A 12743-nucleotide genomic window follows, 5' to 3' on the forward strand; every position below is an offset into this window, starting at 1 on the left:
GGGGTGGGGGTTTGTCTAATCAGATGGATATGAGCAAAAACCATGACATTCAGACTGAAACTGGGGTCTCCTCTTATCTGAAGGTCGCCTCATCCAGCGAAATATATGGTAATTAATTTAACCAATTAAGTAAAAGTAAATAAACTATGTTAATTAAAAAATATTCTTAAATATTTTTTAAAATCAATAAATAAATTGATTTAAATGGGTGGAGCGAAGGAAAGAAAGGGGGAGGGGGGCATACAGACCACAGACAAAATGTGTTCATTGGACATGGATGAGAAGGCAGGAGAGAGGAAAGGTGAGAATTGATTGGGCGGGAGGGGGGGTTTGTTTTGTGAATGCAGAGATGGGGGGGGATGTTTAATGGAAATTGGAGGTCGTGTTAACGCCATCTGGTTGGAGGGAATATGAGGTGTTGTTCCTCCAATTTGCAGGTGGCCTCAATCTGGCCGTGCATGAGACCATAGACAACATGTCACCAGGGAATGGGCAGCAGGTGTTGTGTGCAGACCAAAGCAAGTATGTACTTGTCTTTACCTGCGAGTCGATGTAAAGTCCTTTCAGAATACGTCACCGCGAACACACATTCCACAGGTGCGGCACACTAACCTTGCATATTGCCTTCTGCTTTGCCACACTGTACCCACTTTCCTCCCTGGTATCTCCAGTGATGCTGATCTGCCAGGACAACATCCACATAAATATTATAATGAGCAGAAGGATCCAGCCCCGTGATGTTAAAACTCAGGAAAGGAAACATCCGCCTGGAAGAAGAGGGGGAGAAAAATATCAGCACTTAGTATTTTGGGAAAATGAACTATTTGACAAACAGACTGCCCCGTATACAGTCTGCATTCAGAGAATTGATCAGAGGTCAGTCAACATCCCTGGAAGGCGAAACAGGAGTTAATGCTTCATTATTTCTGATGCCTGCCACATTAACCACCGCCAGTGGGCTGATATTGCCTCAAATCGTGCATCTTGGCGCCTCACAGTTCGGCGGGCAGCAACCTCCTTTGAAGAAGACCGCAGAGCCCACCTCACTGACAAAAGACAAAGGAGGAAAAACCCAACACCCAACCCCAACCAACCAATTTTCCCTTGCAACCGCTGCAACCATGTCTGCCTGTTCCGCATCGGACTTGTCAGCCACAAACGAGCCTGCAACTAACGTGGACATTACCCCTCCATAAATCTTTGTCCGCGAAGCCAAGCCAAAGAAAAGAAATTTCCGATGTAAGAGTCATTGATTAACAATGCTAATTCTGTTTCTCTCTCTCTACAATTGTTTACCTGATGAGCACTAACTCTCCAAATGTACTTAGTTGAAACAGGAATGGGAACCAGGATCATCCCATTGCTGTTTCAAGATAAGTCAAGTTTATTGTCTTCTGATTGCGCAAGTACAACCCGATGAAATGGCATTCTCAGGACCTCGGAGCAAAACATGCAGACCCACAAGCAGACATATCACACATACAGGCAAACAATACACGTGCAGGACAAGTATTTATATATGCCATGACCCCCTCAGGGCAGGGGTAGTTGGGTCTGGGCCATCAGGGAATGGCCAGAATAGGCTGTAACACCCCCACCGGCCACTCTGGCCAATGGCCATCTACCCTACCCATAATCCCCTAGGCAATTGGAACCATTCTGGGAAACGCAGAACAGTTACAGCTGTATGGGGGATTGTGGGTAACAAAGTCAGCCATTCCTTGGCGTGTTTGTATTGCACCAGTAGCCAAGCCACATCAACATCCCAGCCGCCTCCATGCTGAAAGCATGCTAAGAGCAGGCTTTTCTGGGCCTGCATGAAAACATAACATATACCTTTTTATTCAGACTTTAGCCTGCCTCCATGCAGAGACTGACTGTGAGAAACCTGATTGATGTGTAGGAGGGTGGTCGTACTGGTGAATGCAAATTGACTGCTCCATGGCAAAAGATATGACAGCGAAAACTCTGTGGAGAACTGCTTAATTAGCTTCATTATTGCTAATTATTTCTAATTTAGTTTATAAAATTTAGTTGCAGCAGAGTTAACCAGCCCTTCTGGGCCACGAGGACTCCTATGTGACAAATTAGCATGTAGTAATCCTATATGTGGGTGGAAACCCACGCAGATACGGGAGATCATACAAACTCCTTACAGACAGTGGCAGATTTTAACCCAGGTCGCTGACGCAGTAATAGTGTTGCGTTAACCCTTCAAAATTTCCTTTGTGATGAGATCCCTTTTTCCAGATCATTTTATTTGTGTGGAACTGCCACTTGAAGAGAACAGATTTTTAAAAAGCCTGCATGTTTTGGAAAGTGACTGCGACCTACCAGCAGGCTTCAAAGACAGCATGTTCCTAAAGTTGATACATTTGCAGAGTGAAGGGAAGAAGCCCTGGTGAAGCCAGGTGCAGAGACCATGTGACCAGTTTAGTGAAAAGACAGTGCATAGTTTACTCAGGAGTCCATTTTAAGAAGGCAGCACAAGATTGAAGAGTTCTTCGACCTCCTTCTGGGAATGAGAAACACGATAGGCCTCATTGTTTGGTTATAGACAAACTGTCTGATTTTCTCCTGCAGTTATAGTGAGGTGATGAGTATGTTGGCAACCTGTCTGAGTTCCTGCTGTTGGAATAGAGGAAAGAGAGCACTCTGTGACCAAAAGAGTGAAGGTCACTTTTTGTTTGACTCGATGGTGACCAGGGTGAGAGTCACTTGAGTTCGGCTGACCCACGAAAAGGGTTTCGGAAGCTTTGTGAGTTAATCAACGTTCGTTCTGTCATCACCACCACCACCACTCTTTCACCCACTTCATGAACTGTTAATTTCGTTTAAGGCTTGCATGTACTCATCCATCTAAAGTCTACATGTCACATCAATTTCAGACCCACGCGTCCACATCACTGAATTTCTGAAACTGAACTTGGAACTGTCTTTTGTGAATTGAACCTTGAGCTGTAGTGCCACACACACACCAATATATTTGCAGATAGTTGGGGGTTAAGTTAAATAAGTGTAGATAAGTTAAGATAAATTAGTTACATTAGAGTAGGTTTTATATCATTGTTGATTAATAATTAAAAATATTATTTTAAATATAACACTTGGCTCATTTTTATCACTTCTGTCTGATATGTAACACCTTCAAAAGAGGAAATTTGAGGAACTGAAAATTTGATAAATTAAAAAAGAGCCAAACACTTTTTAAACAGCAACAATTGGTTATTCGGTGGCAGATATTTTAAAGAAAGAACATTATTTGCAAAAAAGCCAACAGGAAATGGTCAACAGGCTTTGATTAGTGACTGGTAAACTGTAAATGAGACTTTATGCAATATAGTTTCATGCTGTACTTGGATGATTGTTGATTTGAAACATTCTGCTTCAGATTAATTATGAAACAAGTGATAGCGCCTCCAACCACGCATCTTGGTGCCTCACAGTTCAGCGGGCAGCAACCTCCTTTGAAGAGGACAAAAGACAAAGGAGGAAAAACCCAACACCCAACCCCAACCCACCAATTTTCCCTTGCAACCGCTGCAACCGTGCCTGCCTGTCCCGCATCGGACTTGTCAGTCACCAACGAGCCTGCAGCAGACGTGGACATACCCCTCCATAAATCTTCATCCGCGAAGCCAAGCCAAAGAAGAAAAAAAGAAAGAATATTTGGATGTAAATCTATTAGATACCTCTTTGTCAACTAAGCTATTAGAAAAATGAAATTAAAGAGCTTCTCATGGGCTTAGTACAGTTAAAGGAGTGACTTGGCATCACCGTTAGCATAGCGGTTGGTGCGACAGTATTACAGCGTCAGCAACCCGGTTTCAAATCTGTCGCTGTCTGCAAGGAGTTTGTACGTTCTCTCTGTGTCTGCTTTCCCCACGTGCTCTGGTTTCCTCCCACCATTCAAAATGTTTGGGGTTGCAGGATAATTTGGGTGTAATTGGATGGCATGGGTTTATAAATGGCCAGATGGGCTTCTACTGTTCTGTAAATAAAACAAAATTAAATTTAAATTTATAAAAATTTTAAATTTTAAAAATCTAGAAATTAAACAAGATTCATTACTGAGGTTTTTGACAAGGATGTCAATTCAAGACCTGCTGTGATCTAATATCTTGAGAATTGGTAGGACTAACGGAATCATATCATGGCATGGGAATGTTGATTTGGGGGTCTTAAGTTCTTAATTATTTGGGAAGAGACCCTTCACAGGTTCATTGGTATAGCAGCGCTAAATATGGACTAATACCCCCTGATAGAATGGGGATTAATTCTTGTGTAAAATTATTTTTGGAATGGTGATTTATTTTCTGTAATCTGAGAGCACAGCGGACAACAATTCAATGATGCCCTACCCTTGCAGCAACTGTGGGAGAGCCTGCCATCCCAGGATCAGCCTCCATAGCCAGTCAACTACCAGAGGCGCAGTCTATCACGACTGACAGATGCCAGGAAGAAAACTCTTGACAAAAAACCTGAACTTTGATTATTCAATGGTATGCACCATTTTAACAAATCTGATACGTTTTACATACATATTTCAAGCAATGCGGTGTCCAAAGTAATGATCACTGCAACACAAAATAACATTAACAGGCTGGATTTGTTTTAAGAATCATCTACACTTCTGACTCAGCTTACTGCAAATCAAACCACAATCGTACGGATGGGTGGTAAAAAAAAAATTGGAAAGCATATACACCATTTTCTTTGAAGTACTTCTGTGTAAACAATTGAAACCATCAGAGGATGATGTCAATGGAAAATAATTTGCATGGGTTTTTGATCCAAAAAATATAAAGTAAAAATCAAAACATCTTTTTTTACTATATGTTGCAAACTAATTGTGAACAACAAAAGAATCCGTTTCCATTGTATGGTATAATGGGTGGTATAGATTTGATCCTGTTCCTTCTGCTGCAGTGATGTAAAACTGTTGCAGAAACGATGAATAGTCTGAATAAACTCGCACCACAAGGTTCAGGAACAGCTGCTACCCCTCCACCATCAGACTCATCGACAAACTCAATCAGAGACTCATTCAAGGGCTCTTACCTTTGGACTTATTAAAAATCCTCTCTGTATTTCACAGTCACTTTATTCACATTTGTTGTCTGCTCAGTTCTTTATTTGTTTATATGTGTACATTGAGTAGTTTATTTTTTGCACTACCAAAAAGTGGCAATTCTGCCCACCTGCAGGACAAAGAATCTCAGGATTGTATATGATGTATATACTCTCATGACAATAAATCTGTAATCTCTAATCTGAATGTGGATCTTATTCAATCAGGTAGAATTTCATGTTCTTTTGTATATATGTAGTGATGTAGTTTAACCACTTCTGAAATTCAGTCCCATTAACTAGATTTCATCCCTAGTACAATAAAACTGAAAATTGTAATCGTTGATTGCAATAAATAATCACACAGGGTATGTGTGGAAATAATACACCTCATATCAAGTGAAAGTATTCAGTTCCATGACTCTGTACATGAATCCTATTCACTACAAAAGCAATAACTTTTTGCATTCAGCTCACTTGTTAGTGCACAATTTGGTTCTCAGGAAAATAATCAAACATATTTATGTTAGCTCATTAATTGAGCTATTTATTAAAAAAATGAGGTGGGCTTTATGGAGTCTTTATGGAGAGTGGCATGTGAAGAGATTTCAATGGTGAATTTCAGCTGCTGGACAACTCAAGACATGTGGAGCAAAGCAAAGACCCAGGAGAGTAGAGAGCAGAGAAGTAAAACTGCTCCGCAGAGTCCTACTGCCCGGTCCTGATGCAGACTGCTCCATACCGGCTTTAAGTGGCCTGTTAAATGCGCAGATGCTGGGCAGCTGACCACGAGGGGTTGTACATTCTGGGAGAGCAGCCAGTTGTCGCAGGGCACCAGAAATGGGCATCACCCCCGTTGAGGAGAAACATGGGAGATGATCTGACAGGGACGGCGACCATGGTAATACCATGGACCAGAGAGTGGCTGAAGGACTTGGACAGGCTGCGGGGGGGAGCTGGTGACTTGTGGTCGAAGGACCCGCACAGGCACAGGCACAGGCACAGGCACAGGCACAGGCACAGGCTGCTGGAGACTGGCTCATGGAAATCAGGTATCAAAGCAGCGATTCAAGAGGGTGCTGAGGGTAAGCAGTGCTCCGGAAGGGCCTTGGCCCTTGAAGGGTTCTGGATTCTATTGGAGGTTTCGATCTGGGCCTTGGGTTGCCAATGGTTTGAACTGGAGTCTGTGCAGCTGCAGAGGCTGCCGGAGTGCTGGAGGTGAATCCACCAACACTCAATCGCCCCTTTTAAATTGCAACACCTGGGTAACCCTCACCAGAAGTACTGCTGGATGTCCAGATGCTGGCTATCTAGTGACATATACATCCAAATGCTGATGTCACCAGAATAAGCGGGTCGGCCATTTTCCTTTCAAATCGGCCTTGGACGAGACCTAGGTAAGTGGTCAGGGACCCGGTTATGTTCCACCAGAGTTGACCCAGTTGGACCCTTTCAAATCGCCACATAACTGGGTCTCAAATTGCCCGGTTAACCCTATTTTACATGGCAGCTTGAGAGGGCCTAGTATCTATGAAGGAACTCTTTTGCTGCTGTTCATAGTAATTCTTTGTTTGCCATATGGCAGATAAAAGTTTAAGTAAACCATGTATATCACATTTTTATGTATTATTACATGATAATAAAAGGAACCTGAACCTTGAGGTTGCAGGAGCTTTGAGGCAGCAGCTCTACTATGGCCGCTGGGCCATGCATGATAAGACACTTTAGCCCAGACCTTCTGAATAGGTCCATACAGCACCCCCCTGGGGCCGTCGCACATTTAAGGGGGGGGGGCACATGAACTGAAATCATAAAATATTTTTTGTTTCTTATGTAGTCAGTAGGAGAGAAATAGGGAAGAAACCAACTCAACTACCTGTTTAGGAAGGGGGCCCATAAACTTGAACAGAGTCTTAAGGGGGCCATAGCCGGAAAATGGTTGAGAATTGCTAATTTCACCCTTGAAGTGGAAGTGGGAGTTTGGGATCAATTGAAAAATATAGCTTAGAAGCACAAAACGTAGATGACTCAACTCAAAATGATGACCCTTTCTACCTATGGATGCTACCTCACCCACCAAGCTCCTCGGCAGTTTTTAAGAAAACAGCACTGTGAAATATTCTGAAATGGTTGGGTTGCAGATCCTTTTTATCAAATCCACACAAGGACCACAAAGGTTGCCAATAAGTAAATTTTAGAAGAGATTGCCTGATTCTGGTGTAAATGAGTGAACATCAAGTTGCTACTGATTGCAGATTAAAAGAACCCTGCTTCTGATCACAATCTCAGTGGGCTTTTGCCGAGTTGCATTTGTGTGGTTATCAGTGTTACAAGAACATGCATCTATTCCGGTGACAAGAGAGCGACCTTCACCAAAGCTTGTGCATGCAAAAAATGACTGAGCAAACAAAAGATTATTAGGACTAATTAATATTAAATGTAGACATACAATATTGTACAGACCCACAAGCCAGTGCCGCCCAAATGCCCTACAAGCCCCATTTGCTTTGAAGGGTGGGAGGAAACCAGAGCACCTGGAGGAAACCCACGCAGAGACAGGGAGAGCATACAAACTTCTTACAGACAATGCCAGATTGAAACCCGGGTCGCTGGCACTGTAACAGCGTTGAGCTAACAGCTACACTAACCACACCATCAAATTGAAGATTATATTTAAATTACTATGATTAGATTCATCCAATATCAACATCCTATTGATACCATTGGCCAGAAATGTATTTAAACCATTCATGTAAATAATTTGGCTTCAAGAAGGCAACTGATTTCTCTCCTTTCATGTTGAGGCGTTTCTTCTGCCTACAAGGCATGTCACGATTGATGGACTGTAGATGCTGGAAAACTGGAGCAACATACAAAATGCCTTTCACAAATGCTGCCTGAACCTTTGAGTTCCTCCAGCATATTTTGTGTTGCACAAGTCTGCTGAAATCCCCCTTCCACTTGTGTACGGAAGTGAAATTCCAACCATTGTCAAAAACTTCAAACCCTCCAACACTACATTTGGCGTGTATCTATCACCTGGTGGTGGGGGGGGGGGGGGGGGATGACATCCCTTAATTGCTGACACACCATGGCTACACTGCAGATCATTGCAGTAACTTGTCAAAGCTCCTGTGAAAGCTCCCTCCATTTTCAGGCCACCCATCAGCTAGAAGGACACGGCTGCATGAAAACATATCAGGAACCATTTGTCAGTTTCCTCATCACCAAATTCCTGGAAATCGTTGTCTCTACAGTATCGTGGAAATCAGCTGTTCAAAAAGTGACCACCATTTGTCATTAAAATCAGGTGCAATCATTAAATGCCTTTGCTACCATCATCTGCACACATCTGAAGAATACAATTTTTTACAAACTTTACAAGGAATACTTGAAAGCAGAACAGTACAATTCTACAAACCCAAATATAGTATCAACCATTATTTTTGAAAAGAAAATAAAAAGTTAAAATTAAGCATGATATAAAAATGTTTCAATGCTCAGAGTTCATCATAGGCCCCAAAGAGAGAAATAAATATCTAGATATAAATTCCAGATTGTGGTTGGGTATTTGGATTTCCTTGCAGTTTCTTTAAATATGTAATATCCTTTGAAGTATTTTTTATCTAGGTCACTTTTCTATCCTCTGAAACAACATAGTAAGTCTCAGCTATAGTTAACTCATGTTCAGATTTTCCAGGTGAGCAGAGATAATAGCACAATCCATCTAACTTAACTTCTCCCTCTCCTGCAGACACTCTCTGCCATTAACAATATTTAGCTAATAAGCCTCGAGCAATAAGTCAACAACAATCTCAGGCTCAGAGCAGGGAGGTTCCCAAACATTGACCGAACAAATGCACCATTTAGGGCTCAGGCCTGAAACATTGGAAATATATCTCCTATGGCCGCTGAGTTCCTCCAACATTTTTGTGTGTTACTAAAGTCAGACATGCTTTATTTACCATTGAAAACATTATGGCAATGATTTTAATTTTAATTTATCAAACAAAAATTCCAAATCATGTTCATTTTCTACCGATGTAAGAAATTTCATGCCAACAGGCCGGCATGGTTATCTTAGTGGTACTGCAACGATTTAAAGTGCAAATGATTCGGACCAAGGTTCAAATCTTGCGCTGCCTGAAAGGAATTTGTATGTTCTCCCCACGTCTGCGTGGGTTTTCCCCGGGGGCTCTGGTTTGCTCCCACCATTTAAAATGTATTGGGGGTTGTAAGTTAAATGGGTGTAAATTGAGCAGCACAGACTCGTGGCCCAAAAGGCCCTGTTACCATGTTGTAGGTCTTCATTTCTCTTTCAATCTTTTGACTGAGTTTTATATAGCAAGCACACATTGTATAGAGATGGTTACCAAATATGAAGAATATAAGTAAATTTCCAAACACAAACAATAGCCATATACCCCCTTCCCCATATGATGTGAGAATGACAAAAAAAAAATTTTTTAAAACAAAGAAAAGAACTCTAACCACCTGGTGAAAAAAACTGGGATGTTTTGACATAAAATTAAAGGTAGTTTCATCCTACTAAATCTATAAAATATTGCTAACTGAAGGAAAAACCATGTACATAAATAAATACATCCAATGATCAAGACAAACAGATTTAATGAGCTCGAATAGTCCAAAAAAGGACTCCAGATTTTATGAAAATTAGTGTTAGTATTCAATGGAAACACCTGATCTTTTCTAAATTAAGGCTCAGAGCCTTAATTTATGATATATACCATATCATAACCACTGAGTACTAGTGGGTGGAACAGGATCTTTCCATCTGAGCAGGATAGCTCTTCGTGCTATGAGTTGTAAATAGTATGACGATGATCAGAGAAGAAAATAGCTTATTAATATCATCTAACACTCCAAACAAAGCTGTTAAAAGATTAACACATAATATTATTGCCAAAACATGAAAAATCTCCCTCCAATAAGGTTCAAGAGCTTGACAAGACCAGAATATATGTATCAAGGTTGTTTTTCCGTCGTTACATCTGTTGCATTGAGGATTTAGATCAGGAAATACATGGGATAATTTGTCTTTAGTCAAACGTCTGATGTACAACCTTGAAATGGATAAGAGAATGTCGAGCACATAGTGAAGAAGTGTTAACTAATTTAAGAATCAAATCCCAATTTTTGTCTGAGACAGAAAACTGTAGCTCATGCTCCCATGCTCTTTTAATCTTACTGAGGCGATTTTGAAAGCATATCATATGTAAAGGTCATTAAACCCTTCTGGGAGAGGTTTAATCTAACATCCAGCATGTTAGATTCACAAGTCACTCATGAGAAAATTTGGTAATTGAACCTGTAAAAAATTTCTCATCTGCAAGTATGTAAAAAAAGAGAATTTGGTAAATTAAACTTTGCTGATAGCTGTTCAAAAGACATGAGACAACCATCAACAAACAAGTCTCGAAAACACTGAATGCAATTATCATACCAATTGACAAACCTCAAATCATGTAAAGAAGGAGAAAATACATAATTAGATGATATAAAACTTGATAAACAAAAACCTTTTAAATCAAAAAAATTCCTGAATTGAAACCAGATACACAAGGAATGTTTTAGTTCAGAGCTGCAGATCATTCTGTTAACTTTAGCTAAAGTACTCCAAAAAAAGAATAAAACGGAAAACTTTACTCAGCCAACCTCAATTTCCAGTGACCCAAACTGGGCGGTCCAATATATTTAAATGTTGAATCCAAAACAAGAAAAAACGAATATTGATTGCCCAGTAATAGTATCTAAAATTCAGCATTGCCAAGGCTCCATTCTTTTTACATCTCTGCAAGTGAAGCTCATTCAGCTGAGGTTATTTGTTTTCCCAAATATAGGAAGATATGATAGAGAAAAGTTTGGGTAAAATCATTTTAATAGAGTTACTATGACCAACTAATGAAATAGAGAAAGGTAACCATCTGGACAAATCTGGCAAATTGTTTAGATAAATTAATAATATTTTCCTTAAATAAATGTGTTTTTTGGTGACTATAATTCCTAGGTAAGTAAACTGATTCTTAACAACCTTAAAAGGGTTATTGGCATAGATATGTACCATATATGTATTCAAGGAAAAAATTCACTCTTCTGCAAATTTAATTTCTACCCTGAAATGTTGTAGGTCTAAATTTAAAAGTTAAATTTAAACTGACTCATGAGGGATATGTGGGCTTGTCCATAACATTGTGATACATAACAGTATTCATAATACTGCATCTTGTTTCATGGTGGATTTATGATCTTCTAGTCCTCCTCAATATGCACCTCAGTATTTAAATGTATTTATGAACATTTTTTCCCCCTTTGCAATGCCTCACATTTCTCTTCACAGTTCTGTATCTCTCCGATCTCAACACAAACCCCTTCTTTGTTCAAATTCCCATGGCTTATTCCCCTGGATTAAGGTTGGGTCAATCACCCCAAATATATTTGGATCCATCAAGTTCTTGAGCTTCTAGCTTCAAGCCAGATATGAAACATAAGAGGTCTCAAAACTATTACCTCTGCCATCTAAAAACATCAATAATTAGCAATTATATAATTGCTCATGTGGAACCAGAATTTGTAGAATCATCCCTTTCTGTATGATTGACATAAAATAAATCTGAAATGATGTCACTCACTTGTTGAGATGGATTAATGGCCAATGCTTCCATTAAATTACACACAGATATATGACCACATTATTTTTGGGCTTACCACAAACTGTAATGCTGCCACTTAAGTTCTTGTACATAAAGAAAAGTGGGTAGAACTTTTTGAAGGAAATGTAATTATCGCCTTTCATGTGGCCATGTCATGGGTTAGCGAACAAAATTCAATAAAAACAATATTCAGGCAAATAGCAGCAAACTCATCCAAAGTGGTTGGTTACAATGGACAAGAAGATTTTGCTTCCTGAACTCTTTTGGGTGCATTTTATGGATTTTGAGCTGCTGATCACAAAAATCACCTTAAAAAAATTTCCTATCACGTATCGTTCTTTTGATAACCTATTTTTCAATTCTTCACTTGTACAAAACCATGAAGCAAAAAATGTTGTTGAAAATTCATGTGCTTCTTACAGGCTTATTTCATTATTTAGCGTAGATATGAAGATTTTGTCCAAAATATTAACCCATAGATTGGATAATATTTTACCATTAATTATTTCTGAAGATCAAACAAGATTTATTAAGAATCATTATTACTATTTTAATATGCACCATTTATTGAATATTCTATATCTCCCTTCTACCCCAGCCCCTGAATGTGTTCTTTCTTTAGATGCAAAGAAAGCTTTTGATTGGGTGGATGGGATTATTTATTTGCCACTTTGGAAAAATTTAATTTGACCATATTTTATTAAATGGATTAAATTAATATATTTATGTCCTACTGCCTCCTTTCTTACTAATTTACAGCAATCCAAATCTTTTAATCTTCAGCGGGGTACTCATCAAGGGTGTCCTTGGATTTAATCTTCAGCAGGGTACTCATCAAGGGTGTCCTTGGAGTCCTTGTTTTTCGACTTGGCATTAGAACCTCTAGCAGAAGCTCTTCAAGTAAATAAGAGGTTTTAAAGGGATATATAGGAATGGCAACGAACATAAGATTTCCTTATATGCAGATGATCTTTTGCTTTTTGTATCCAATCCAGATGTCTT

General features: G+C 39.7%; 1 protein-coding gene across 2 annotated transcripts in view; it reads right to left on the minus strand.

The window, feature by feature from the left end:
- tbx21 (T-box transcription factor 21) overlaps positions 1-12743 on the minus strand; it is a 50203-nt gene that overhangs the window by 20261 nt on the left and 17199 nt on the right. For both annotated transcript variants that reach the window (XM_069906003.1, XM_069906004.1), the window contains exon 2: positions 613-767. In XM_069906003.1, coding sequence (XP_069762104.1) covers positions 613-767 — 155 coding nt within the window. The remainder of the gene's footprint in view (positions 1-612; positions 768-12743) is intronic.

This window comes from Narcine bancroftii, chromosome 12, assembly GCF_036971445.1.
Source record: "Narcine bancroftii isolate sNarBan1 chromosome 12, sNarBan1.hap1, whole genome shotgun sequence".
NCBI classification, from domain to species: Eukaryota; Metazoa; Chordata; class Chondrichthyes; order Torpediniformes; family Narcinidae; genus Narcine; species Narcine bancroftii.